The following is a 26,914-nucleotide window of genomic DNA, read 5'->3' as shown; positions in this document are numbered from 1 at the left end:
TGATATACAGTGTACCTAAGGCCTTCCGTTGGCTCTGTGAGCATCGTGTACGTGTCCAAAGTTATTGACTTGGATGTGTCATTGGTGGTTTTCACAGACCGTACCGTGACACAGTTCGAGTGATGCACCACTAGAATCATAATTCAAATGGTGCATTGTGGCCGTGTGTATGCAAACTGGAATTTGGGAGGGGGGTTTGAATCGTAATGTAAATGGTAATTCAAATGACACTCTCATCATCTGGGGGTGTTTTTGAGTGGGAATCTTCAGACTTATGAAACAACACAGTCGTGTGTATCACAGTCGTGTTACACAACTGTGTTGTTCACAGTCGTGGAGGGGAGGGGGGTGAGAAGCTTATGGTGACCTTTATACAACCACTTTACAGAAAAACCTACTCCTTGCCGCTCAAGAGTGATTGATGGGATCGAACCAGGAAAGAAGCCATACCTCCTCTCCTTAATCTGTAATTCAAAACTGCAGAATCTGCAACTCTTTCCTCACTTGTATATGTACAAACGAGAACTTTTTGATCAGATGCCATCTTGGCTGTGTAAAGTGGGGTCAAAGGTCAAATATACATTCATTCTGTATCCTCATTAGTGTATATGGTATGGTATCACTGCCGTATTTTGCACACACATGGGCCTCAATAGATGGATCATTTTGTAAAATAACAGCGCTTTGGTCGGACACCATTTTGGCTGTGCAAATGAGGTTCAAAGGTCAAATTTTCTTTATTTTGTATAGTGATCTTGCTTGCTAAATGCTCAATTGGGGCCAGATTTTGTACATATATGGACCATACCTGCATCATTTCATAAAACAACAACTGTTGACTCAGATGCCATCTAGGCTGTGCGAGGTATAGGTTCAAGGGTCAACACTCGATCCTTTGTCCTGTATCTTCAATTGGTAATTACATGCCCTATCACTTCCATATGTTGCAACCATTTAGCCTATGGCATATGGATCGTTTGATGAAATAACAACTTCCTAAACAGACGCCATCTTGGCTTTCTGAAGTAGGGTCAAGGATCAAACAAATTTTGTCCTGTATCTTCTTAAATAGATCGTATATATTGCTTCCATAAGTAGGCCTACATCTCTTTCTCTGTATGCCCCCTAAAAAGAAAAAAAAAATGAAAGGGAGACAGAAAATGACGTTCAAAAGTACAAAGTTTTTATTTTGCATCATTGTTAGTATTATCCCTATCAAATCTTAACATCTCTACGCAAAATGACAGGTTCAATTCTCTTTTCTTTGATGAGAATCTCAAAAATGACATGGCCATTTGCCCCAATTGATCACAGAGGTGTAACAGATAGCGTCATGCAAATCAGGTTCGGAGCTCAAAACATTTATTTCCAGATACATCGTATCACCTAATTTGTCAAAATTGGCAAATTTCCAAATCTAGTTCTTATTGTAATTGTAATTGTAATCGTAATTGTAAGTCAGCATTGCAATCATGTGTTGATCTCAACCTGTGTGAAAACCATCAAGTGCAGATATGTGCTTGTGTTTTGCAGCCAAGTCCTATCGGTACAGTGAAGTGCTGAATGCAGAGCGGTGACCTTGACAGTGGAGTAAAGGTCACCAGATCACTTCCTGTTAATATGTAGAATCAGTGGCAAAATCCAAGTACACTTGTAGTTCCTGATTGACGTACTTGCTTTATTACCATACATGTATTATCAGACAAATGTGGTATACAGTTTAGAGCCGTTTGCTGGAAGGATCACCAAACAAGGATGGGTGGGGAAAAGGGAAATGACGTTGATACCGCCTACTTACAGGTTTTTGCAGAACCAGTGCAAGTACGTAGAGTCAATAGGCATTTTCACATCAGCCCAATGTTTCGAAATAGCGTACTATTGTCTGACTTGGGAAATTAACCCGATCACGAAATAGCGCGCTATTTGATAATGTGAATACAAATTAGCACGCTAATTGATCGAGAAAATTTCTCGAGTCCAACTCGGGAAATTTCCGAAATAGCAGGATAATTAATGCGAACTAGCGCGTTATTTGATAATGTTCGGGCTGATGAGAATAGGAAATGAAATAGCGCGTTAATTTTCGATTGCGAAAAATATCTCCAGCTTGGATTTTTATCGGGCTGATGTGAAAACACCTATTCACTACAAGAATCACCAAAACGGGTTATAAAGATCCACATCACAAATGTTTTTTGGTATTGTAAATGAGTATACATCTTTAGTATGTTTCAAATGAGTGCTAGAAAATATTGTTTACTTGATTTTTTATCATCATTTTTTTTTTCTTCTTCTTCTTTATATCAAGTGATCAAGATCATATCTTCTGTTGTGACACATACTTCCCTATCCAACACTACTGCCTCGGATGTAAACTTGCTCATAGAGAACAAGCCTGCAATTCCAATTGACATGCTTGTTTGTTTGTTTGTTTTTTCTCCCATTAAGTTGACTTTTTCATTTTATATGTCATTGCGTCTGGTTCTATTAGATGAGTTTGGTACACAATTAATCCCAAATTTTGTACTTCTTGGTCAGAGAGCGGCCTGCACACTTACGAGAAGTTGATGGCCTCGTGTCATGTCACATCAAAATCAGTTTGGTGCCATGGTATTCGACCATTTGCAATCCCAAGAATTCGTCAAATGCAAGCACACACACATGCACACACACACACACACATACACACACAAACACAAACATAAACACAAACAAACAAATTCACTCACACTCATGCATAAACAAAGTAAAAGGAAACCTAGAAAAGCAATCCAAGTGTCGAAAATTTGAATTAAATTGGTATGGATTGGCAACATGTTGTTAGGTCAAGATTATCCTAACATCACTTGTGTCTGTTTGTGCATGAGTCACATGTGATGTATGAATGTATTTCCTTCTGCCTAGTGCTCAGGTAGAATACAGTGTCACTTCCCCAGTGATTCACTGTAAATAATACTAACGATATAAGGACATCCTTTTATGCCTCCGCCATGAAGTGTCACTGGAGGCATTATGTTTACGGGTTGTCCGTCCGTCCGTCCGTCTGTCCGTAATCAATTTTATGGACAGCGCAACTAAAAAAACAGTTAGAGGTATCCTAATGAAACTTGGCATGTATATTCATGAGTGGGGGAAGTTGTGCCTATCAACTTTTGGGCGCACATGCTCAAGGTCAAAGGTCAAAGATCAAGGTCAAATACCCCAAATTTCACTATTTTCCCTATATCTATGCAATGCCTGGAGGTATTTTCTTGAAACTTGGTGTGTACATGAACTACCAAATAAAGATTCCCCAGAGAGAGCTTTGGGTCTTGAGGTCAAAGGTCAAGTGAAAATGTTAAAATTTCATGTTTTTCTCCATATCTCACAAATATTTCAAGGTGTCTTCATGGAACTTACTATATATGCATGTACTGACTGGCAGTGATCATGTAGGGAATTTAGGGGTCATGGGTCAAAGGTCAAGGCCAATTCATCAAAATGTCATTATTTCTCTCTTATCAATGCAATGCATGCAGGATTTTTTCTTGATACTTAGTGTATGCATTCGTATGTATCATCCAATACAGCACTTTCACTTGACCTTTCACTTGACTTTCACTTTTACTTGACCTTTGACCTTTTGGCAAGAAACTTCCAAGAGAATCTTCTCTTAAAAGTTTCTTGCCAAAAGATCAAAGGTCAAGTGAAAGTGCTAAATTTCACTTCTTTAAACTTATAAAAGGGTCAAAAGTTGGGTACAAATCCTCTAATCCCCAAATACCTGCACTCTTAGACAGTATAGCCATTCATCCAAATAAACCTAGTTCAAGGAAAGTGAACACTCAATGCATTTGTGACAAACCTGTCATTTTAATATTTTGCCAGTTATGTGAAACTGTCATCACACATTGTCAAGACATTGTGCTATAAACCTATTCAGAGAACCATGCATTATGGCGGAGGCATACCAGTCGCCATAGCGACATTTCTAGTCTGGTTTATGAAAACTCGGCTCCTGCAGCATGTGCTTTTTGTATGAACTACAAAGGGTTCGTATGAATCTAATTCAGTAATTCGTTAATTCTACCCTATGCAATTATGTAACAAATAGATTCAACTAAAGATTTTGACCAAACTTTGCAGGAATCATCATGAGGGAGGGAATCTTAATTCATATAAAGTGTTAGTGGTATGAACTACAAAGGGTTCGTATGAATCTAATTCAGTAATTCTTTTATTCTACCCTATGCAATTATATAACAAATAGATTCAACTAAAGATTTTGACCAAACTTTGCAGGAATCATCATGAGGGAGGGAATCTTAATTCATATAAAGTGTTAGTGGTACCCCATGGGAGGGGGAGGGAGCTGGGATGGAGGGTCAACGTACCCAAAGCTAGGAGAGTGTTGGCCCCCTAAATCTCCAGATCTTTTCAAACAGTTTGCCTTCAATGGAGTGCCATGAAGGGCAAGTACTTATGCTACTCAGGTGAGCACTAGACCCGTGGGGCTCTTGCTTTAACCCATTGAGGACGGTTTGATTTTGCTACAACACGCATTTCCCATAGACGCTTTATACTCGGCGAGTATACTCGGGACTCATCCTCAATGGGTTAATAACATGAACTTGGAGTGGTCTCTTCCCCTCTGCATTGTGACAGCAATGCCATCTTGTTATGTTCAAAGTCAAATATGATCATTTAATTTAATAATGTAATATGTTTTGCAGTACCCCCGAATGAATTTTGATGATGATTACTGGGAAGTTATTCCCAACTTTTCAGCCCTTTGTGTTGTCAGTTGGTTCAATTACAATCATGGAAACTGATGATGCTATTCTGTGTCTTCTTTGTTTCCACCTCCCCCCCCCCCATAACATCTCCTCTTCCCAAACTTTCTGCCCAAAACACAGAACATCGCATTCCTGATCAAAGCCTCCCTGAACATCCTCCACAACCTGGCCAAGGCCCCCGGCAACCGGCACCTGTACCGGGAGGAGCATGTGGCAGAGAAGTTGGAGCCGTTCCTCGAGGACGACCCCTACCTCAAGGCCATCGGCATGATGACACTGGCCTACATCGTGGAGGAAGGCCAGGAGGAGATCCTCGCTGAGAAAGGAACAAGTAAGTACGGTAAATGAGGAAGTGTTTTACCTCAAGTAACATACTCTGTGACAAAGAAACAAGACCTAAGAGGCCACAAGAGCATTGTTTTGAATTAGGCTCATATGTAGATTTAGTAAGAGTCAGACAGTTTGCATTGTGTGATAGGACAGGAACTTTGTGTGATTGGACATTCCTATCCAACTTCACATACTCTTTGCCAAAAATACATTCAAATTCACTCTTTAATTTCATAGCTGCATTACTCTTGCATAAATCAGTCGCAGCGGACGACTATAATTAACTCCCCCGAAACCCACGAAACGTTCTGAATTTTCAACCGTCATCGAGGCAGCGCAAATCGGGCGTTCTCATTTCACGAAAATTTCACCTTCTCATATCTCCGCTATACGTTGACCAAAATCCCTCAAACTTCCAGTATCAATGCAGAATGATGATATCTATCCACATACGAAAAATCACGAGAAACGATCGAGCACTTTTTAAGTTATTCAACATTTTATGTTTTTCTGTCTCAGAAAACTACCCTCCGATTATTTCCAGACCCATCTGGTCGCACCACTAAATATTCATGAAACTTAACATACATATTCATAAGACATGGGCGGACGTTAGCAGAGTGCTGTTTGCTTTGCCGAAGACCTATTTTTGAAGTTACAAGTGAAAATAAATGAGGTATCTTGTTAGAAATCTCAAATTGTGCGGGAGCAGCAAACGAGAATAATGACGTCATATTCTAAGAAAAACTGATTTGCGCTTGCGCAATGAATGGACTTTCCCATGCTGCTTTGATCCAGCGAGCTGACTGGTCAATGCAGCGTACTGTGTGTGCAATGCGAGCTCAGTGACTGCTGCGGATGCCTAGTAGTACACTGTACATGCATGATGAAAGTGGGCCGCGGAGTGTCGATAAGTAGCAGTGTGCTGCAGGGGACTTCGCCACCTCATAAACAAGCACTTACTTTATCAGAACTGGCCTACTAAAAAGAAGCAAAAATGTGAATATCTACCAGCTATGATACCACTTGTACATTCATGACATTGGATTATTCGGACTTTACGCAGATTTTACTGCACTGGTAAGTAACAATACAACTATGAATTCTCGGTACGAGTCACGATCAGAGTACAGGTGATGTGAGCGCCACAAAGATGTGGGTACGTGGGACTGTACCCTGTCTTCTCGTGTGCAAATGACTATGAAATTTCGTGCTCGGAACGAAGGTAGAAAGTGCACCTCTTTCGATTATTTCCAGACATATTCGGACGCATGACTTCTTGAATGTGATATTTTAGAGTTCCGTAAAGAAATACATACTTAGTAACATACGTGAAAATTTTTTGTTGTTCACAAAGACAAAATGTGAAATTTTAGCAATGATTTCTGACAACTATTTTCCGTTTTGAGAGTGAAGTTATGCTCCATTTTGGAATATTTTGACGTCGTTATTTAAACAAGGTAACATTATGGTAGGTTAAAATGAGGTTTTTACTTTTCATAACCATTTGGATTATCAAAAAATATGAATTAATAGTAAAGTTACAGCAGTTTTGCTGCGACACTTTCCTAGCGGTTTTTGTGCGAAATGTGTTCATTCAAGAGGAAAGCGAGGTCACGTCAAAATGAAAACAGCGAGTTAATTGCACCCGTCCGCTGCGACTGAAATCAACTATTGGCAGGCATACTGAAGCCCCCTAGTTATGGCTGAAATAGACATAAACATGAAAAACCTCACCAAAACTGAACAGGGCACCATTTCATGAAAGTTGTCAGCCCTGACAATTACCATAGTAACAAGCAGTGACCAGAGTTTCACAGCCAGTCTAAACCAAGGATATTACTAAAATCGTCAGAGACTGACAACTTGTTAGGCCTGACAACTGTTATAAAACTGTGCCCTGGTCCGTATCTGCCAAAATGTACAAGATACCAACATGTATACTCGCTTTCAAATGAACACATGCACCCATGCTTGTATGAGGAGCTGTGTTGTTGTTCAGTGGATTAGACCACAGACCCTCAGTCATGGGGTCCCTGGTTCGAGTTACAACCAGCAGTGGCTGTGCCCTCAGCCAAAGCCGTTCCTCATCATGGCTTAATCCTTCTGAGGGATATAATACACATTGTTCCTGCAGTCTCTTGCCAATTAGCATTCATTTCTCTCTCCATAGCCACTGTAATCAAATCATGATGCAAGTCGGATCAATACTGTGAGGGTCAAAAGCCATTTCTTCAATGTGATCATACTTTATCCTTTCTTATATGTGGTGGGGGGGGGATGTGACAAAGACTCAACAAGCAAAATGTTCCTCATATCTCCTGCACAAAGCCTGCACTCACAGCTAGTACACACAACAAAATGTGTACAAAATCCCATTTGACAGTGAGATTTTGACAATATTTTTCTTGCCTCGCAATTGGGCTTCTCATTTGTGCAGTTTGAACATTGGAGTATTGTTGCTGCTTGGGTGAAGATGATATTAGATATGATAGATTTATTTATCTTCCTCTGATTCATACGTTCTGTGATAAAATTGACACGTGGGGCATCTATTTTTGTCGTCCTGATGACAGAATTCAGCCCTATTTGCTGAGTAGGGATGAAGATGATGATAAGGGTTTATAGGATTCAAAAGACAGCTTACATACAGTCAATCCGACAAAAAGACTAGGGGAAAGTATATGGCTGGGATCATATCTACATTCCACCACTCCTGGGCCTATGATGTAACTTAGCAACAGAACAACAGTTCTCTTTAGTTCACTTCAGTCTACTTCATTTCAAGTGGATATAGTTTGTTTTCTAATTCAATACTGAAAAAAAAAAGGAATTATTTTTTGATTACATCATTTTCACAAGTCATGGTGCATCAGTGACAAAGCAGTTGGCCTATTTGGAAATCAAATCCCCCCCCCCAAAAAAAAAAGGCAAAACAAACAAACAAACAAACATGCTACCAGTATCTATGGTTTTGTGTCAAAATCAAATAGTGTAAATGCTCGAAAGGTAAAAAGGTGTGAAAATGATTTTTGGTGTTCTGAAGAGAGGGATATCAGTCTTACATATCCCTGTGGCTTTCAACTTAATGCATAAATTGTTGTTAGTGCCCACATATTGATCACGATACTTTAGGTACGTTACTATTTCAATGTTTTGGATGCATAAGCCCATGTTTCAAGAATCTCAGCATTAGAGAGCTGGAAAAATGCTAATCCACAGTATATGCTACTACGACAGACCTTTTTCTTAGGCAATCACCTGCTACATAAACTCATTGAAGTTGCATATACATTGTATAGAGCCATATGAATCACTGGCTGACCCATAGTATGCCCCAGCTTGATAGGCCATCATTAGAGTCCGATTAACGAAGAAAGAGCGCCGCTCCAGGCACTGACGCTCGCTGCCCTGCTGACGCCCCTGCGATGCCCCTCTTTCTCATCGAGGTCCGAGGACACGTTCATTAATATTGATGACCATTCAGTGGTCAGTGTGTGTGGTCATTATTTCAGTGTCTAGTGTGCGCCATTCTTCTGCACAGTTCTGATTTCTGAAGGTTAGCCAAACAAACAAGAACATCAGGAGTAATGCAGGGTGCTACATAACTTTTTGTTTAAAATCACTTTCCTGGTCATGTAAGCAGATTCAAAGTGTAGCAGAACACTTGCACGACCATGAATTTTACTTGCCCAAAAAGAAAGCCTAATAGATAAAGAAAATTATGTACTGATAGGATATTTTCCACTTTCACAGTAGAAAATCACTTGTAAATCAATTGGTTGATAAAACACAATCATTTGAAGAAACAGCACAAGTTGATTTACAAGCTCAAACACAGTGGAGTGACACACTTGGTTTAATCAAGTATTGGCATGTGTTGCACTAGGGCTTCTTCACGTAATATGTAAGAAAGTTGCCGAAATAAAATTAAAATGTGTTGCATCACTGTACAGTTATTATCTTTTGGTTTCTGTATGGTTGGCTTTGTGGGTTTGAAGGGGAGAAGAGTGGGAAAAAAAAATGGATGGACACAAAACTTTTTGCTTGCCCAATCCGGGCAATAATTTTTTCCTCCTAGTTACTGTAAAAGTGGTTTCTTTCGCGGTGGTTTTATTTTCGCGCTTTTCGCGTTTTGAGGTTGAACCGCGAATTTAACATCACGCGAAAATGTTTTGAAAAGTCGCGCGAAATTAACCATGCAAGGAAATGTTTTGAACTCGCCGCTTGTTACAACGCTGTTGCGCACACATGAAAATTCTGCGCATTGCAGGTATTGATGGTATTGATAGTCAACACACATACAGATTTTGCTGACCGCGAATTTAAACACACGAAAAAGTAGGCACCAATGGAAACCGCGAAAGAAACCACTTTTACAGTATTGAATGACACGAAATGTTGCTGCAACAAACAAGTATCACATAGGCCCAGTTTAATGGGAGATGGTACCTCAGTTTCAAATAAGACAAAAAGAAATATGTACCACAAGGAGCTAGATGTTCTTTTAATAAGTCAGGATAATCAAGCAAAAGATTTGTAATAGTGAAAGTTTGAGTAAATGTGGATTGATGTTGCCATTTCAGATGTAAAAAAAAAAGGAATTTTTTTTCTCATAGACACGGTACAGATTATCTTCATTTCTGTACCTTTGGTACCTGATTTGTCTCAGTACATTCTCAACACTACAAGTTTCATGAATTTCATGGTTATTATCTTTTCATGTTCTTTGTTTTTTATTTGCAGACACCATAGAATACCTAGTGGAGATTCTGAAGAAGGCACAGGGCGCCAAGGACAAGAGATGTCAAGGTCTGTCAGACACAGAGGTGGCTGCAGGGCTTGCCAGGCTTGCTGTACATGACAACAACAAGAAGAAAGTAAGTCAGAGGCCCAGTTCCACACACCAGAGAGAGGGTTTATCAGTGACCCAAGAGGGTTTGTCAGTTGTCAGTAAGACCCCGTTTACAGCGCGGGGCTGGGCCGAGCCGCGGCCGAGCCCAGCCTCAATTGCAGGGCCGAGCCCCGCAATTTTGTCTGTTTACACTGCTGGGCTCGGCCGCGCTTTTGATTCAAACCTTTCAATATTTTGCCGTAGTGGCGCTTTGCTTGTAAACAAACGCAATTTGGTATTGTCTGGTTTTCAGACCCTTTGCCAACAGAATTCTGTGGCGACAAAGTCGCCGTTCAGGCAAAGGCCTTTGCCGAAGGAAAAAATCCTTTGCAGGACAAAACCACCTTAAACTATACTAGTTTTCGACGATGAGGGGGTTAATATCCTGAATAGCGAAATAGTACAGGGAGAGGGTTTGGAAGCCAGACTAAAATTGGCCGCTCATTTGGCCCAGTTTGCATTTACACTGAGAAAAGACTGGGCTCAGGCCGCGGCCGAGACCACCTCCAGAGCGTGGCCAAATGCGCAGCCAATTTTGGCCTCGTATTTGGCCTTTTGCGCGTTTGCCTCGCACTGTAAACAGGGTCTAATACAAGTGCTCAGTTCTCGTCTTTGTCAGGATAGTATCTTTGACAAGATTGTATTGCACATCATGACAATAACCCCCCCCCCCCCCCACATCCCTGCTAAATACAGGCTAGTGATTAGGTTAGAGTAAAGATTAGGGTTAGGGCTAGGTTAAGGGTTGAAATTTGAGTTAGGATTAGGTTTATAAGTAGAGTTAGGGTCGGATGAAGGGTATGGGGTAATTATCTGAGAACCTTGAATTGGACCTACTAGTGTATCACATTGGTAGACTGCTGTATCACTGTCACCATTATATGGATTGTTCAATGAAAGCTTTCACATTATTGTACTCTCTCTGTGTAGTAATAACAGCACCCTTATATGAGTATGTCTCCAACATAATACTACATGTAGCACTTGATTTGAGTGATTTACATTTTCTGAGTATGATTCATTGCTTAATGCCCAGGCACTGTTAGATCGTTAACCCGTTGAGGACATACTGATTTTGCTACAACATGCATTTCTCATAGACACCTGCTGAGTATACTCTGGAGTTGTTAACGGGTTAACGGGTCAAGCATTTCCGTTAGCCTTCAGTTACCCATGCAAACTTGATCTAGTTGTATAGTTATGAAGCTCACTTGGATGTGTAGTAATGTGCCCCATTCCAAGAGGCGACATAATAGATAAGGATTAAGGGGGATTAGGTAATCTCTATTTATCATGCCTCTGCCCGAAGGGTGCCGGAGGCATGTTTTCGGGTTGTCCGTCCGTCTGTCCGCATTTGTTTACGCGATAACTTGAGTAATATTGAGTGGGATTTTACCAAACTTGGTCCACATGTAAAGTATGATGGGGCAATTACTTGATTAGATTTTGGGTGAAATTGGCTGAGGTCAAAGATCAAAGGTCAAGGTAAAATCATGACATTGTATCCGTTTAATACGCGATAACTCAAGACTGGATGAAGCAAAGTTTACCAAACTTTGTCCAAAGATGACATATGATGGGGCAATTACCTGATTAGTTTTTTAGTGAAATCGGCCAGCGGTCAAATGTCAAAAGTCAAGGTCAAATCTTAAAATATATCTGTTTATGCAATAATTCAAGACTGGATGAAGCAAATTTCACCAAACTTGGTCCAAGGATGATATTTGATGGGGCAGTCAATTAATTAGTTTTTGAATGAAATCGGCAAGAGGTCAAAAGGTCAAGGTCAAATGCTCAACATTTTACTATTTTTACCATATCTATGCATTTCCCCAAGGTATTTTCTTGAAACTTAGTGTAAACATGTACTACCAAATAAAGATTCTCCAGAGAAAGTTTCAGGTCATGAGGTCAAAGGTCAGTTGGTCAAAGGTCAGGTGAAAACATTAAAATTTCACTTTTTTCTCCATATCTCGCAAATGGTTCAAGGTATCGTCATAGAACTTGGTACATATACATGTACTGACTAGCAGGGATTATTGAGGAAATTTAGGGGTCATGGGTCAAAGGTCAAGGTCAACTCCTCAAAATTTCACTATTTCCCTAGGAGAACTATACATTATGGCGGAGGCATATCTGTCGCCATATCGACATTTCTAGTTGGCAGTGAACTTCAATATAGCCATCTACAGTAGCCAGGAGGTGCTCAGAGGAAATTTAGCAAAGATAAACTAGCAATAGCACTACAAGATACAGAGCAGCTACTTTAACAGTAACAGCAACAACAACAACAGTACAAAAGAAACCTTATCAGTAGTGTGATGTGGTAGTCACATGTTTCTGAACTATTTGTGTCAAGTGATTATGACTCAGGTAATGTCATAGTTTCAGTTTACAAGGTCATGTGCTGCCAAGAATGCCATCTAGGGAGCATTGAAGTGTACCCATGCTGTAGCATGTCATATAGAACATGAGTACTAAGTACTACAGTGTAGTAGATATTGAGGTGCTATGCTAGCAAAGTACAACAAACTACCAATTGTGCTGTTATTATCATCATTGTTGCTTTTTGTTGAAGTGATTTCTAGCAAATGTCATGTGAAGGGCAGATTTCTAGCAAATGTCATGTGATGGCCAGTCGACCAATCAGGTAGCAGGACTCTCTTAAGATATTGCATGAATACCGACATGGAGGGCTGAAGTGATGTTGTTATACAAATGATGCACAGGATAGAGTGCGTTAGTGGAGGCGTATAGTGCACTCGAGGGTATTTACAATCGTGAAACATGCACGAGGCAAAGCCGAGTGCATGTTGCACTACATTGTAAATACCCGAGAGTGAGCTACGCCTCCACTAACGCCACGAAATAATCCTGTGCATCATTTGTTTTATAAAATGGGTCGAAAATTCGAAAACTAACAGCATTTTCCAGCGTTTTTCACGTACCTTTGTGGGTCAAGACGTCCGAAGATGTTCGTCCCAAACATTTACGCACATCGCACTCGGAAATCCCGTACATACAGTATAAGTATGATGGGGGGTTGGGTTTCCGGACACTTAAAGTATTGTGAACAAGAAAAAAATGTCGGTATTCATAAACAAAGTGATTTATATATTTCTGCAAAGCTTAAGTCTCTAGGAATATGAATAGTTAACTTTCAGAAGGTGAAAATGTCTTTAGAACGATTGAGAGATGGTGTTTTGAGGCCCTTTTTAGACCACCTGAACCCGATCTGATGGCGAAATTTTGGTGACCAAAATTATGACGTCATGACATGGATGAATCAGCCCTGCGCTCGCTGATGTGATACGCTACCGCTAGCTAACTTTGCACAAAAGCTACGCTCTGTATCACGCCGCCGCGGGCGATGGCCTGAGTGCACCGAGGTATCTGTACGTGTCTTGTTTACTCTATCAAGCAAAAGTGAGTTATAATTTCACTTATTGAATCCATCTTCCTTTGAATTACCATGAAGTATACCTTTTTAAATTTCTAATTGCGCTTTCGCGCCTCAGTCTCTACGGTAGGCCTAGTTAGTACAGTAGTAGAGCCTAACGTTACGGTAGAACAAGAACTCTGACCTAGCTAACGTAAGGATCTAACGTTGTGGAGTAGCCTATGTAGGGTTGGACCTACTACTCATCGACCGCCTAATGTTTATTTGCTTGATAAGAATATCTAACACTGAAATTCACGTAAAAAACTCCAACTTGACCTACGTGATTGAGAAAATCCAGCTCTATCAAATGCCGTTGTTCCCTTTTCGATTCGAAGTTTCAGTGGAAAAATGTCGCCGACGAACTAGCGTGGCCTCGTTTCAGCTCCCCGCGGTAAATCGCGTTATCAGGATCGACCGCTGTTTTTTGCATTGACAATGCACGCAAACCGAGTTGTATTGAACACCGTGTTGTAGAAAATGTCAACGAAGCTTTTTAGGAACTTCCATAGACATTACATTGTGCTGTCATTACGATTCGGTGAAAGTATTCATTCGAAATTTTGTCCTTGATTAAAACCATCAATGAACAGTGAATTATCGCGTTTTCCCACACCATCCTCATCTACATTCAAAGCCATTTAATCCATTTTTATGTGCTTTGCGCGCAGACGAAGTGCGTACTAAGTGTTCAGTGCGCGAATTATACGCGGTCGGATATGTAGTGGGGCTACCATACACACCAAACTAGCTCTCCGGCGGGGACTCGGCGGTTCGCTACTGACGTTGCTTCAGACTATATTATTAGTATTATTATGGCTATTATTTATTTATTTATTTATTTATTTATTTATTCATTCATCTCTTCTTCTTTTTTTAAATAATGGTACATTTTACCCTGCTGTTTCTGCCAATAAAGCAGATGCGACTAAAGACAGGCAAGGTACAGTATTGTATTGCATCCGCTCACAAAGAACTACGTGCTTTATGAATGGCGGACTCGATGTAGAGCTAGCTAGCGCTGCACACTCGATCGTAAAGGGTACGTTCGTCCATGTCATGACGTCATATTTTAGGGCCCCGAAAAGACGGCCGTTCTGGAGCGAAAATCGGTGAAGTAAATCAGTCAGTTTTAACTCGCGATTTTTCAGTGGTACGAATATATTTGAAAAAGTCACATAAAAAATCTGTTTTAACAGACATTTCCCTCTGCTTTGACACCTTCTTTTGTATGATTTTCTTGATTTTAATGTCTCGTTCACCATCCTTTAAGTTCCCGCATGAAAACTTACTTATTTTACATAGAATATGCACCCTTTACCTTAAAGACTTGATATAGACTCCTCATATAGGCCTACTAGACAACATACTCTGAAAAACGGCGTGAGAATTAACCTGCTAAATCGTTGGATTTGCCCTTCAAGGTGACTCCATGTACGCGTCCGGTCCCACAACGCTTGGTCTACTGTACTGTACAAAGTGTACGTATAAGAGTATACGTACGCCACATGTTATGCACAAGGGAAGAAAGGCCGGCCGGCCGGCAGCCCGAACTAAAAGTAACAGGATCAACAGCGCATACTGTATGTATGCATGCAATTCAAAGGAGCCGCCGCGCGCACAGACGATCGGCAACAGGATTTAACCACGGTGGATTTAACGCGCAGTGCGATGGGACTAGAATAACCAAAGCACACGTGACTCATTTCATCGCTTCTTATTGGCTACATTCTTGAACCCATTTTATGATTTGAATCAACATACAGTGCATCCCTTATCTCTATCCTTTGTGTTTCTTTAAATATGTGATGCCATGATTTGGTAGAGTAAAGACCACTGCACACTTATATGACTTTCGTTCGCACGACTGACCGACTGACTTTTGATTTGAAATAAACAAGCGTGTTTATTTTGAAGCTATTCTGATTTATTTCCGATCTAAAATTGGTCAGTGGTGGGACCTAAAATCGTATAGTGTGCATTGGCCATAACATCCATTATTCACATCCTTACACAAAAGACAATGCGTAGAAAGTATATGTTTAAGTATTACACACTGAATGATGCATTATATAATTGATATGAGCTTGGGTGGTAGAAGGTGCACCAAGTATTCTTTCTAGGATATATGTTTGGCCCTGAAAAGGGCCTACCCAGTCCCGTTTCGACAAGGATGTTCTCGCCCTTCCCTTGAGAACATGCTTGCCGAAACGTCGGGACTGGGTAGACCCCTTTCTACCGCCACGGAAGCCTTCAAAAATGGTATGAGCTTCATTTGGGATTTGAGTGATATTACTGGTGCATGATGAAAGGTCATGTAAGGACATGTATAGTTATTAACATCTCATCTGTAGATGTACCAAGCATTTAGCATTTGCTCTTCTTGGCAAGTAACTGTGGGGCCAAAGAAAAAAGTTGATCATGCCTTTGCATTAACCTGTTTCATACGGGAACCTTGTGGCCTGTGTATTAAGTCTATGGGGATTTTGGAATTTAGTGTGGAATGGGTTAATAACATTCTAAGCAAGGTTTGTACACATCAAGTGAATTCGGCATTTGTATGTTTTCGAATTGAAGGCAAAGAGAGCTTACCATACATACATTGTAGTTGTAATTGGTATGTAATATAAATTCAGTGATTAGATTCAGAAGGATGATTAGCATTTAGATATGAGCATGAGGCATTCCCTAAGAGGCGTTAAACATCTCTATGTTGTCTGCAGATCATAGAAGCTGGAGGGCTCCCTCTGTTGGTCAGCATGCTGCACTCGGAGTGCTTGGAGGCACAGGAGGCTGCGGTTAAAGCCGTGTGGAACCTGGCCTTCTCCGACGATGTGGTGAATGAGCTGCAGAGCAATCCTGACTGTTTAAAGTCGCTGGAGGATCTGAGCTGCAGCCAGTCAGCGGAAATCGCCAAGGCGGCCAACGGTGCATTGTGGGTAATCAACAAGGAGGCGGAGAAGAAGGAGAGAGAGGAAACTGGCCGATTTGGTAAGTGACTGCTCTTATTGAGAGTGATTTGAGGGATATGTGTAACTTAACTGTTGAATAAAGTTTTTGTTTGCTTAAGAAGCTTTCAGTACCGTTCAGAATATGTGACCCGCTACAACAAAGGGATCCTAAAGTCGCTGACGGGAGAAAATCGAGTTTGAAGTCAGATCACCAAAATCTGTCAAAACGTTCAGATTTCTTTTTTTAACATAATTTTGTAGTCTAATGTACACACGTATCTTATATCATCTGCCGAAATTTCGAAGCTAAATGATCAAAGGAAAGGCCTGAAAATAGAATTTTTTCTGGGCCATGCTTGGCTCACCCTTCAGCGACTTTAGGATCCTTTTTTTGTAGCGGGTCACATATGGCCACGTGTAAAGATGATGCTGACATTCAGATAATTAGATACATTGACTTCCGTTACAACAAAGTCCTTTGAAGGGCATTTTTTTTTTTAAATATAATAGCAAAATTTTGTTATAGCTCAACAGTTAAGTATAGGAAGATGTAAATCATAATTTGGGGACCTGAATTTTTACTTTGTTGCAACAAGTGTGTTTGGATATAGCAAGAGTGCATTGTACCGTATGTCAAAAAATAAAAATTACAACGGGACCCTCCGCAATGATAATTTAAAAATAGTGCACCAATTCAAATACAAATACAATGAATGGGGTTTTCTGCAAAATAGAGCTAAGATGTTATACTTTAAGAACCTGAAGTAGCATTCAGACAGTTTAATCATATTGGGTGTTATCAATGCAAAAATCTGATTATATTTTTTTTTTTTTTTTGGGGGGGGGAGGGGGACATACTGTATATGGTGAAACTGTAGAGTACAATACCATAGTGCTTGCCGACACACAGTTGTAGTGCCAGATGAAGATGAGTACCTGGTAGACAAGATTAAGATACGAAACATATAATTTCTGAGGAAGCTCTCAGAAACTAGACTGGGACTGTAATATAGCAGTTTAGGCCTGTACTGTACTTTCTTTTGCAAACCTTCACAAGTACCATAGATATATTTGTCGCTGTTTTTTGGAATGCGATGAAATGTTACAAGAACATGTGTTCACACACTTCACACTGCACTGACCCTAATGAAATTGAAGATCTCATGAGTTTTCATTTATATTCTACTATTAAATGCATTTCCTAGTCATCTCTAGATGAGGGAGTGGAATTCATTATTCATTATGCATGCTGTTGTGTGACCAAGTTTTGACTGTGTCGGTATACAAGTTACATGCTTTATCATTCCTGCCTACCAATGACACAATTTCTGTTCAAGACCCTTGCAATGTTTTCTCATGTGACTTTAGCGCCAGTGACTTACGATGGTGCATACAGAAGATGCGCTTTAACCATGTTTGCCTAATGTTGCATTCGTTTTTCTTTTTTTGTTGTTGTTTATTTGTTTGTTTGTTGTGGATCTTTTCTTATTCAAGATTCGGAGATGAAATGTTTCCACGGCAAGAAGCCTCACATCATGATCAGCTACCAGTGGGATTCGCAGAAAGAGGTCCTCGCCATATGGAATGCATTGAGGGTGAGCAACTCCTTTCCTCTCTTGCCTACTGCTTTCTTTCATGTCATTCTCTTCTCCTTTCCATTCCCTCCTCTCTTCTACCTCCTCTTCCACCTCTCCTCCTCCTCCTGCTCATCCCTCATCATGATTAAAAACTGATGGCAGCAACAGAAAGATGCATTTTCAGTGCTAAGCATGCACTACCGGTGAGGAACATCTTTTACCCCTCCATCTTTTCAGATCTTTCCTCTAGCACCTTCTCTAGGAAAGTTATAGAAGTCAAAAGAGAGATGTCTACCACATTTGAAATGCAGCACTCCTTCTTTACCTCCCCTTCCCCTCCACCTCCACCACCACTCCACCCCCTTTTCTCCCATCATGTCCAGAAACCCAGTGGTAGTCAAAGAAAGATGTCCTCTTTATAAGGAATGCATCAGTAATGAAAGAAAACTCTTCTCTTCATCTTCCCCTTCCACTCCACCTGCCTCACCACCTCCTTTTTCTCCCATCACGTAGAGAAGCCACTAGCAGTCTAAGAAAGATGTCATCCATTAAAGGGATGCATCAGTGGTGAGGACCACTCTCTCTAGACTTAATCTCTCTCCACTATCCCTCATCTGCCCTCCCCCCCCCCCTTATCATAATCACAGAGATATGACCATATGGTATGGAATTACATGTAATTGGTGATAAGAAACACCTCTCATTTATAGTATCCCCCCCCCCAAAAAAAAAAAAACCCACACAAACAAACAAACAAACAAACAAAAAACAACAACAACAAAACAAAAACAGAAATAAAAAACAAAAAACAACTTACTGTCCCCTTTAACTATCCCTTTTATCCCACTCATTTCACAGTCAGCAAAAAGTATGCTGTGTTCACTGCTTGGTTTCCTGTGTTAGTTACAGCATTTTCCCATTCCATAATCAATGAAACCATTATACTGCTGTTTGATAGGCAGTGGGCCAGTATGAAGATAAGTAGACCAGTATACGGTATAGAAAAGGCAGTGTCAGTTGTGAGTCCAAATCTATATTTCTTTTTTTCCCGAAAAAACACAGGTTGCGGGCTACGAAGTGTGGATCGACGTTGACTGCATGTATGGCTCTACATTACAGGCCATGGCGGAGGCCGTTGAGAATGCATGTGCCATGCTGATGTGCATGTCAGAGAGATACAAGGAGAGCCCAAATTGTAGAACAGGTAGGTGTATTCATGCACTGGAGGAGGGGGGGGGGGGGGGGGTTGGGGGGAGGTGGTGGGGGCGGGATGGGAGAAAGGGGGGGGGGCATTCTGGAAGTTGGTCTTGAATGTTTGTCTCTTATATTAAAGTAAGGTTATCCTCTATTGGTAGAGATTTCTTTTTTAAGGTCACTTGAGTGTGTATACTATGTTAGTTTGTGTTTCCATGCAGGCTCCGTCAGTGTGACAGGAGGTATTTGTTTGTCATTGGTTTTAAGCTGGATCTGAATGAAAGAATGCTTTGTGTTTATTGTACCAAATATTGTCAGTGGAGGCATTTAGGGTTGCATTGTCATCCATGGGCTCCTAGTCGGTATATTCATTTCACATAGTTGTGTGATTTGAACTCTTTCTGCCCCATTTCTTCAGGCAGGACCTATTCAATGGATGCAAGAACTTTGCACCTCACTTCTTTGATATCCTCTAGACTTAATTAGATGTTGAATTGAACAGAATTATTTTGTCTGCATCTGACTATGTAGCTGATAACATGTTGCTTGGGGAGAAATGTATTAATTGTGAGATCCTCTCCCCCATGCACAGAGGCGGAGTACGCCTTCACGCGTCGCAAGCACATCATCCCCATCATGATGGAGGAGCACTACCAGCCGGACGGCTGGCTGGGCATCATCCTCGGGGCCAAGTTCTACATGGACTTCTCCGGCCGCCTCAACAAAGGGGATGAGATGCAGAAACTACTCAAGGAGGTTGATATCCATTGTTCCATGGCAAAGAAACCCAGCGATAGAAGTGATTCTCTTGGTAAGGAGGCTTTAGACCAACTTGGACCAATCTGCAAGCCTCAGAAGCCACATTTCTCGTGGTGTGGCACTTTATCTTTGTATTATAGCTTTTTGATATATACCTCATATCATGAATCCATGATTGTGATCAGTTAGAGGTGCAGTCGATATTTTTTACTATATTACTACAGTTATTCCAATCTTGCTAGCACACTCATAACCTGTATAGTTCTAAAGATACTCCTTTTTTGCAAATCCTAACAGGCAAAGCATTACTTCAGGAGAACAAGCATTTTCCTGTGCAGCCCCAAATTGTGGAAAAACTTACCATTAGAAATTAAGAAGTCCCCAACTGTAACAGTGTTCACATTTGTTTAAAGAAGACCTCTGGATGATTTTAGGATGTTTGTATTTGAACATCTTTAACCCATTAAGGACGAGTCGCAAGTATACTCGGGCAGATGTCTATGGGAAATGCGTGTTGAAGCAAAACCAGTCCATCCTCAATGGGTTAAACTGGTTGTACTTTGTACAGAGTTAAAGAATTTATGCTAATTGGGATGAGGAATAGAAATGTTTTCAAGATTCATAACAAATCACAATGAACGAGGATGATTGACATAGCAGCTTAACGTAAGAATGTATGAATAAATGCTCATGGAAGCAGAACAAAAGAAGAAAGCATGCATTGCATGCTACACAGGTAAAATTGTTAAAGCTGGGTGGTAATTGTAAACGAATGACATGGATACATTTACTGAAACATGAGCCTCTATGTGATCATCCTTGTTCAGTGTAATATGTCTTGGGTATTTCAGATCATTGGTTTGTCCACACAAGCAGTGCTTCATCGCGATGAATTATCAAATTTTGATTTTGATTCAGAGTGCAGATTAATTGTTGATCGATCACCTATCCACATCGATTGGAAGTCGATCAGGCAAAGAGAATTTGTCAACAAAAAGAGGAGCACTGACCTTCCTGGATCACGCGAACGAACCAGTCTGAAGTCAAGAACAGCCTAAAAAAACCCCTCAATTTTCATAGTCTTTTAGTGTTTCGCTTCATCAAAGCAAAATGAACAGATTATTCGGAGAGGGGAAACCCAAGGAGCCCCCTCCAAGTCTTCAGGACTGCATCGCTAATGTAAGTTCACCTTCATTAAGATAAGGCTTGAGAGAATGTAGCAATATTAGTAGAACACATCATTGAAAGTTTGAGGAAAATCAGACAATCCGTTCAAAAGTTATGAATTTTTGAGGTTTTTGTGCAGTCACCGCTGGATGAGAAGACTACTGCAGTGTATGATGTCACATGCGTACAACAATATAAGGAAAACATAAAGAGAATTTCACAAAATTTCATCTTTTGAAAAAAGTACACATTCCCTTGACTCGTTACTAACATATGTTATGGGTAATATTATTCCCATTGCCTTTAGAAAGAGGCAAGTCAAGTGCTCTTTTATTATGCAAAAAAAAAGTGAAAATATGTTGAATTTTCTTTACATTTTCTTTATACTGTTGTACTCATATGACATGATGAGCCTTAGTAGTCTCCTTAACCAGCGGTTCAAACACAAAAGTTTTAAAAATTCATAGCTTTTGCATCGATTGTCCAATTTTCCTCAAACTTTCACTGATGTGTTCTACTAATATTGCTGCATTCTCTCAATCCTTATGTTAATGAAGGTGAACTTGTCCTTTAAATTTTGTACTTCATAATATAAAATCATACTTATCATCTGGACTGTCTCTCTAAGCTAGATCAGAAGTTCTTGCAGCTCAGAAGAATGTACAGTTTATTTACATCAGTTCTGTTCTTCGTGAACTGATATACAGTTGAACCTCTCTTATCCGGCCTCCCTTTATCCGGATCTCTCTATTATACGGACGCAATCTCGCCGTGATTTTTTTTTTAATAATTACGGGAGGAAAGGGGGATTCCCATCTCCTTGAGAACTCCTACACAAACACACATGAATTACATATTACTTCCAACATTAACATACACCTCTATTTTGGGGTCTGTTACTGAGTGTAACAATGAAAAGGTTGCAGTATACACATTACTACATGTGGGACTACAATGGGCTACATCAGTACATGTGTATGTATATGTACATGTATAAAGCATCGAGTCTCCCGTATCCGGCCAAATCCCTTATCCGGATGAGCCCCGGTCCCGAATTGTCCGGATACGAGAGGTTCAACTGTACATGTATATTCATCATAACCGTGCATGATATATGGTGTTCACAATCGGTCAAAACATGTAAAACTGCAAATCTCTGTCATTGAGTGGTTTCATAATTTTTATGCGATCATCATTTCTGAAATGCTCATTTGAGTTTATGTTGTCTATCACATTTGTACAATGTCATTCATCTCATTAGTACAGATATCAAACTGTTTGCAACATTTGTTATGCCTCTGTTACTGACATATTTGATATTTGTTTTTCACTTTGTACATGTATGACACTGCAAAAATAATGGGTATTTCATCAGTGAAAGGAGAATAAAGATTGTGTTGGAGTAGTTTGATAAAAGCCACTGGGTCAGAGTAGATGATTTGATAACAACCTGACTGTAATCACCACAAAGTCATGCTTGTCATTTTTTTCCGATGTCAGTTTTAATGGTTTCATGTTATCCTCTTTTTGTTTTTGTGATCAGATGCACCAGAAAAATCGTTCGGAAGTATCACTTTTTCGTTGGAGGATGCCAGCAAGTCGGCAGCACCGTCATGTCTGGAATGGTCAGCGGATCAGGTGCAAGACTGGCTAGCAGAAAATGAGCTGGACATGTAAGCAAGTTTACTTTTTCACAGTGGAGCTGTGCTAGTTACGAGGAATATGCCTGATCACTGATTTTAGCAGAATTCATATGCCACCCAATGCAGGATATGATTGATGCAAAGAAGCATATACATTACAATGAAAGTATATCTGTTTAGGAAAAGATCTTTTTTTTGGGGGGGGGGGGGGGAGGAGGGGGAGGGGGAGGAAATGGTGTTCGGGTCATTAAGATAACAGCTCATTTCAAACATTTACAGTCACATTTAATGTAGAGATCAGCATTTAGTATAAATAAGATCTTTTGAACTTGAATTTTCCTTTAAAGAGTTTGGAAGCAAGAAATAGTTTTTGTTCATGAAGTTTCATGATCTGTAGGTAGTAATTTTACAGGAAAAAAGGGGACACAAATTTCTCATTGTACGTAGGGATGAATTCCATGTTACATTCAATTTAGTCTTATTTAGATCATAAAAGTAGAAATTAGTTTGTACAATTTTGTTTCAAAGTGTTTGCGACAGTCGGAGACTATACCTCACCTCAGCTGCCTGCTACTAAAGAGGAGCTCACCAAAATGTAGCTAGAAATATGAAGCTGACTTGTTTGATGTTTTTGGCCTAAAGAAGACCGTTCTGCTGAGTGAATTCATTTCTGCCCCCCGTCTTGATTGCCACATTTCGCAGATTGCGTGAATCCATGGTGGACTACAATGGAAGGCTCCTGTACAGGCTTCACAAGCTGAGGAAGGAAGCCCCTGAATTCTTCTACACCAGCATCAAAGAAGACCTGGGACTGTTGAAGCTCATCGACATTCTCAGGTTCACCGAAGCCTTGGACTCGCTCATCCAGGACTAGGGATGGGGCCGGGTTGTCCCGGCAACCTGAGCGTTCATATGAAAAAATGCCTTTCTCCTTGTAACAGTCATGATGCCACTGTATATTCCGCATGATTTATGCTGCGTCTACAGCAAATGTGAGTTATGCCTGTTCCTCATTTCATGTTTTTTAATGTGTTTGGTATGTTTGCTTTTGTTTTTGTTGTTTTGTCATAGGGTTGGCCACAACTCAAAAAACCTCTCATGGAGTTGTTAATGGGTGGGTTCACATACTGTTTCAGGTTTAAAAGTGTTTGAGCTTCTTGCCCCAACACGACCAATTTTTTTCACACTGTAAAATATGCATGCAGTCTCTTGTAGTCCGACATAGAGGAACAAGCTTAGAAATGAAGTACCATGGCAATAATTGACCCAAGATTCTTGCAAAATGTTGGTCCTAAGCTTAGAGGGTCTTTGCCATGCACAAAGTATGTGTAGCTCTTGCCATTTTGGAAGAAAACTAGCAATATTCATTATTGTAAGTCACCATTTTCATCCAACATCTTTGTATTTTAGGCATAGTAGTGCAATATTTTTTTTTTTCCATTTTAGTTACTTTGTTAAGAATCTTGCATGATGGCTTCAAATTGTAGACCAATAAGCAATTTTCATTGTATTGAAAAGCTTAGTGGGAAAAACATATAAATGAATATCTCCAGTTACTTTTACAGTTATTTCCCAAATGCAGTTGGCAGACTGTTTTCTGAAGGACTGTAATAGAGTAGACAGGCTTGCACATATGTGACCCGCTACAACAAAAGGATCCGAAAGTCGGAGTAGGACAATTTTCTGAAAATGGCATGAAATTATTCCCTTGCTCTTCTACTTTAATTTCATATTTAGCTCAACTCATAAAAGTACTCGGTTGCGAAGATATCAAAGATTTTATTAGCGCCTGTCAAGTGGTTGTGGAAATCAGAGTTTTGAGAAAAACGCCTTCAAAGTTTTCCTTCCGACGCTATCATGATCAAGGGGAGGCAAGACAGTTTTCACCACTTGACAATAGAAGGTATGCTCCTAGTGACCTCCGTGATGCTCATTCAAGCTTAGCGCCAGTGGTCTACGCACGACCAATCAGTAATCAGTATGCCACGCACTGACCAATAAGATCACTCCTTCGTTGCTAGGGGCGGAGTCTAGCTGCGGCGCTAAATCCAAATCCTCAGACGCGTTATTGTTTCGTTGAAAGTCAGAAAATCATGGCCCAGAAAAACGCTGATTTCTTGCCTTTCCTTTGATCATTTAGCTTCGAAATTTCGAGAGATGATACACAAAACATTAGAATACAAAATTATGCTAAAAACAGAAATCCATTTGTTTTGACCAATTTTGATGATGTGACTTTAAACTCGATTTTCTCCGCTCAGCCGTCAGCAACTTTAGGATCCTTTTGTTGTAGCGGGTCACATATATTCAGAGCATATGACTCTTTGCATAGCATGTTAGCTTATCTAAGTATTGCCCTGACTGATGCATGCAAATTGCATTCCAGGATACATCAAGTATTTAGTCAGATCAGGTTATAGCTTGTTTCTAGGTCCTGAAGGGGAAAAAATCCATTAATTGAATGCATTAAGGAAACTGTTGGGGTAGGCTAGAGTGAAGTGCGATCTCATAGCCATTGTCTTGTGAGAGCTGACTCTTCTGAATATTCTTAGATCAACCTGTTTTGCCGTTGATGTTATGGGCTGTGTGATGATTTCTGTGCTTTTCCGTCGAACATTTCTAGAGCTGGTTTTAGCTCTTCATGCAGCTTGAAATCTTACCACCCTGACAGGAGTCATCAAGATAAGATGTCAGTTGTGTGAAACATATGTGAGGTAATGCTGGATTCTCCTCCGTGGATGTGACCCGAGACCTCTTTTGTGTGACGATCTTTTCAAGTAGACCTTCCGGCATACCCAGGGAAGTATTCTGGAGATCCAATATTGTTGTTGCACTGACAATAGATGCGCGGTCATGCCTATAATGTATGTTCTAGAAACAACCATGAACAATCTGTTCGTTTTGGTCTGCAGTTCCATGGCTCCTGTGTGGATGCTTATCATCAACGAGTCTGTCATTGCCATGGGTACCTTGTTTAAGCCCTGTTTTAATGGAGCTTTTCAAACTAGAGTTTGATACTATGACAACATCCTTGTAGTGTCCGAGTAATTTTTTTTTTTTACCCCGCTTCTTCAAACGTTCCCTGCAAGATATTGCTCTGACATTGTCACGTTAACTTTTGCCAAATTGTCTGTTTAAGCGGTACCCCTCACTATCTCCCATTTTTTTTACCCCGCTTCTTCAAACGTTCCCTGCAAGATATTGCTCTGACATTGTCATGTTAACTTTTGCCAAATTGTCTGTTTAAGCGGTACCCCTCACTATCTCCCATGGTTTTATTGCCCGAGGTGAGGGATTTTGTTCTCTAAACATTGACATGATGTTGTCGAGGTAACAGGGCTTCAGTGTATTTATTGTCAATGGCATTTTATGATGTGGTTTTGAGAGGGTTAATGTCCATTATTCACCAGGCTGAGTTTTGTTGTTGCTTTTATTTTTGAACACCCATTCTTATATAGAGATATCCACAACCAGTATTATATTTCAAGTTCTTCACTGTTGTGATGTTACAATGAAGAACTTGCCAGAATCAGTCGCAATCCTGAGTAGTGCCAGAAATATTTTTAACAGGACAAGTCCATCTGCATTTTCATCATCTCTACGCTATCTGCTCCATTTTGGACAATTTAAAGTCAATACCTCTTTCATTTGTCAGTCGGAATGTTACAACAGGCTGTAATTCATCAGAATTGCTGTAACTGGTTCCCTCTTATGAAAAGATAATTAAACAGTCACTGGAGCTATCGACAATTGCAATTACCATGATAATGATTGAAATACTTGCAGCTTAGATTTGTATGCTCATTAATATTTCATGCAAGTGGTTTCTAATTATCTTGCAAAAAAAAATTAAAATCTGAATCCCCATCCCAGACAGTCTTTTTTAGTTTGACAGTATAATAATAGAGCCACAATTTTGTTTTTGTTACATGTAATATTATCTCATATTTTTAATCCTAAGGTAGTTTGTATTGTAACAATTCTATTATCTTCATATTCACCAGTCCTGCAGCACGAGTGAATTTGGTGCTGTATTGTGGACCAGTTACCTTTTACAGTATGTATGTGCTGCCAAAGCTCTTAACTGCCGTTGCAGTGGTGAGCTGTGCTCAGTCAGTTGTCCCGACCGTCCACAAAATTAGACACATGCAATGGTCATCTTAACAGGCCAAAGCTTGAGAATTT

At 40.2% G+C, this 26,914-nt stretch overlaps 1 protein-coding gene across 1 annotated transcript in view; it reads left to right on the top strand.

The window, feature by feature from the left end:
• LOC140238195 (uncharacterized) overlaps window positions 1-24,210 on the top strand; it is a 40,391-nt gene extending 16,181 nt beyond the window's left edge. Inside the window, exons 4-11 of the mRNA XM_072318132.1 lie at window positions 4,896-5,106; window positions 9,852-9,985; window positions 16,162-16,429; window positions 17,884-17,984; window positions 19,029-19,170; window positions 19,753-19,971; window positions 22,639-22,759; window positions 23,432-24,210. Of these exons, the coding sequence (XP_072174233.1) occupies window positions 4,896-5,106; window positions 9,852-9,985; window positions 16,162-16,429; window positions 17,884-17,984; window positions 19,029-19,170; window positions 19,753-19,971; window positions 22,639-22,759; window positions 23,432-23,603 (1,368 nt within the window). The 3' untranslated portion in view covers window positions 23,604-24,210. The remainder of the gene's footprint in view (window positions 1-4,895; window positions 5,107-9,851; window positions 9,986-16,161; window positions 16,430-17,883; window positions 17,985-19,028; window positions 19,171-19,752; window positions 19,972-22,638; window positions 22,760-23,431) is intronic.
• Window positions 24,211-26,914: the final 2,704 nt, after the last annotated feature.

The sequence above is a fragment of the Diadema setosum genome, chromosome 14 (genome assembly GCF_964275005.1).
Source record: "Diadema setosum chromosome 14, eeDiaSeto1, whole genome shotgun sequence".
Taxonomy (NCBI): domain Eukaryota; kingdom Metazoa; phylum Echinodermata; class Echinoidea; order Diadematoida; family Diadematidae; genus Diadema; species Diadema setosum.
The sequence above is the reverse complement of the archived record's forward strand: the minus strand, read 5'-3'. Positions and strand labels throughout refer to the sequence as shown.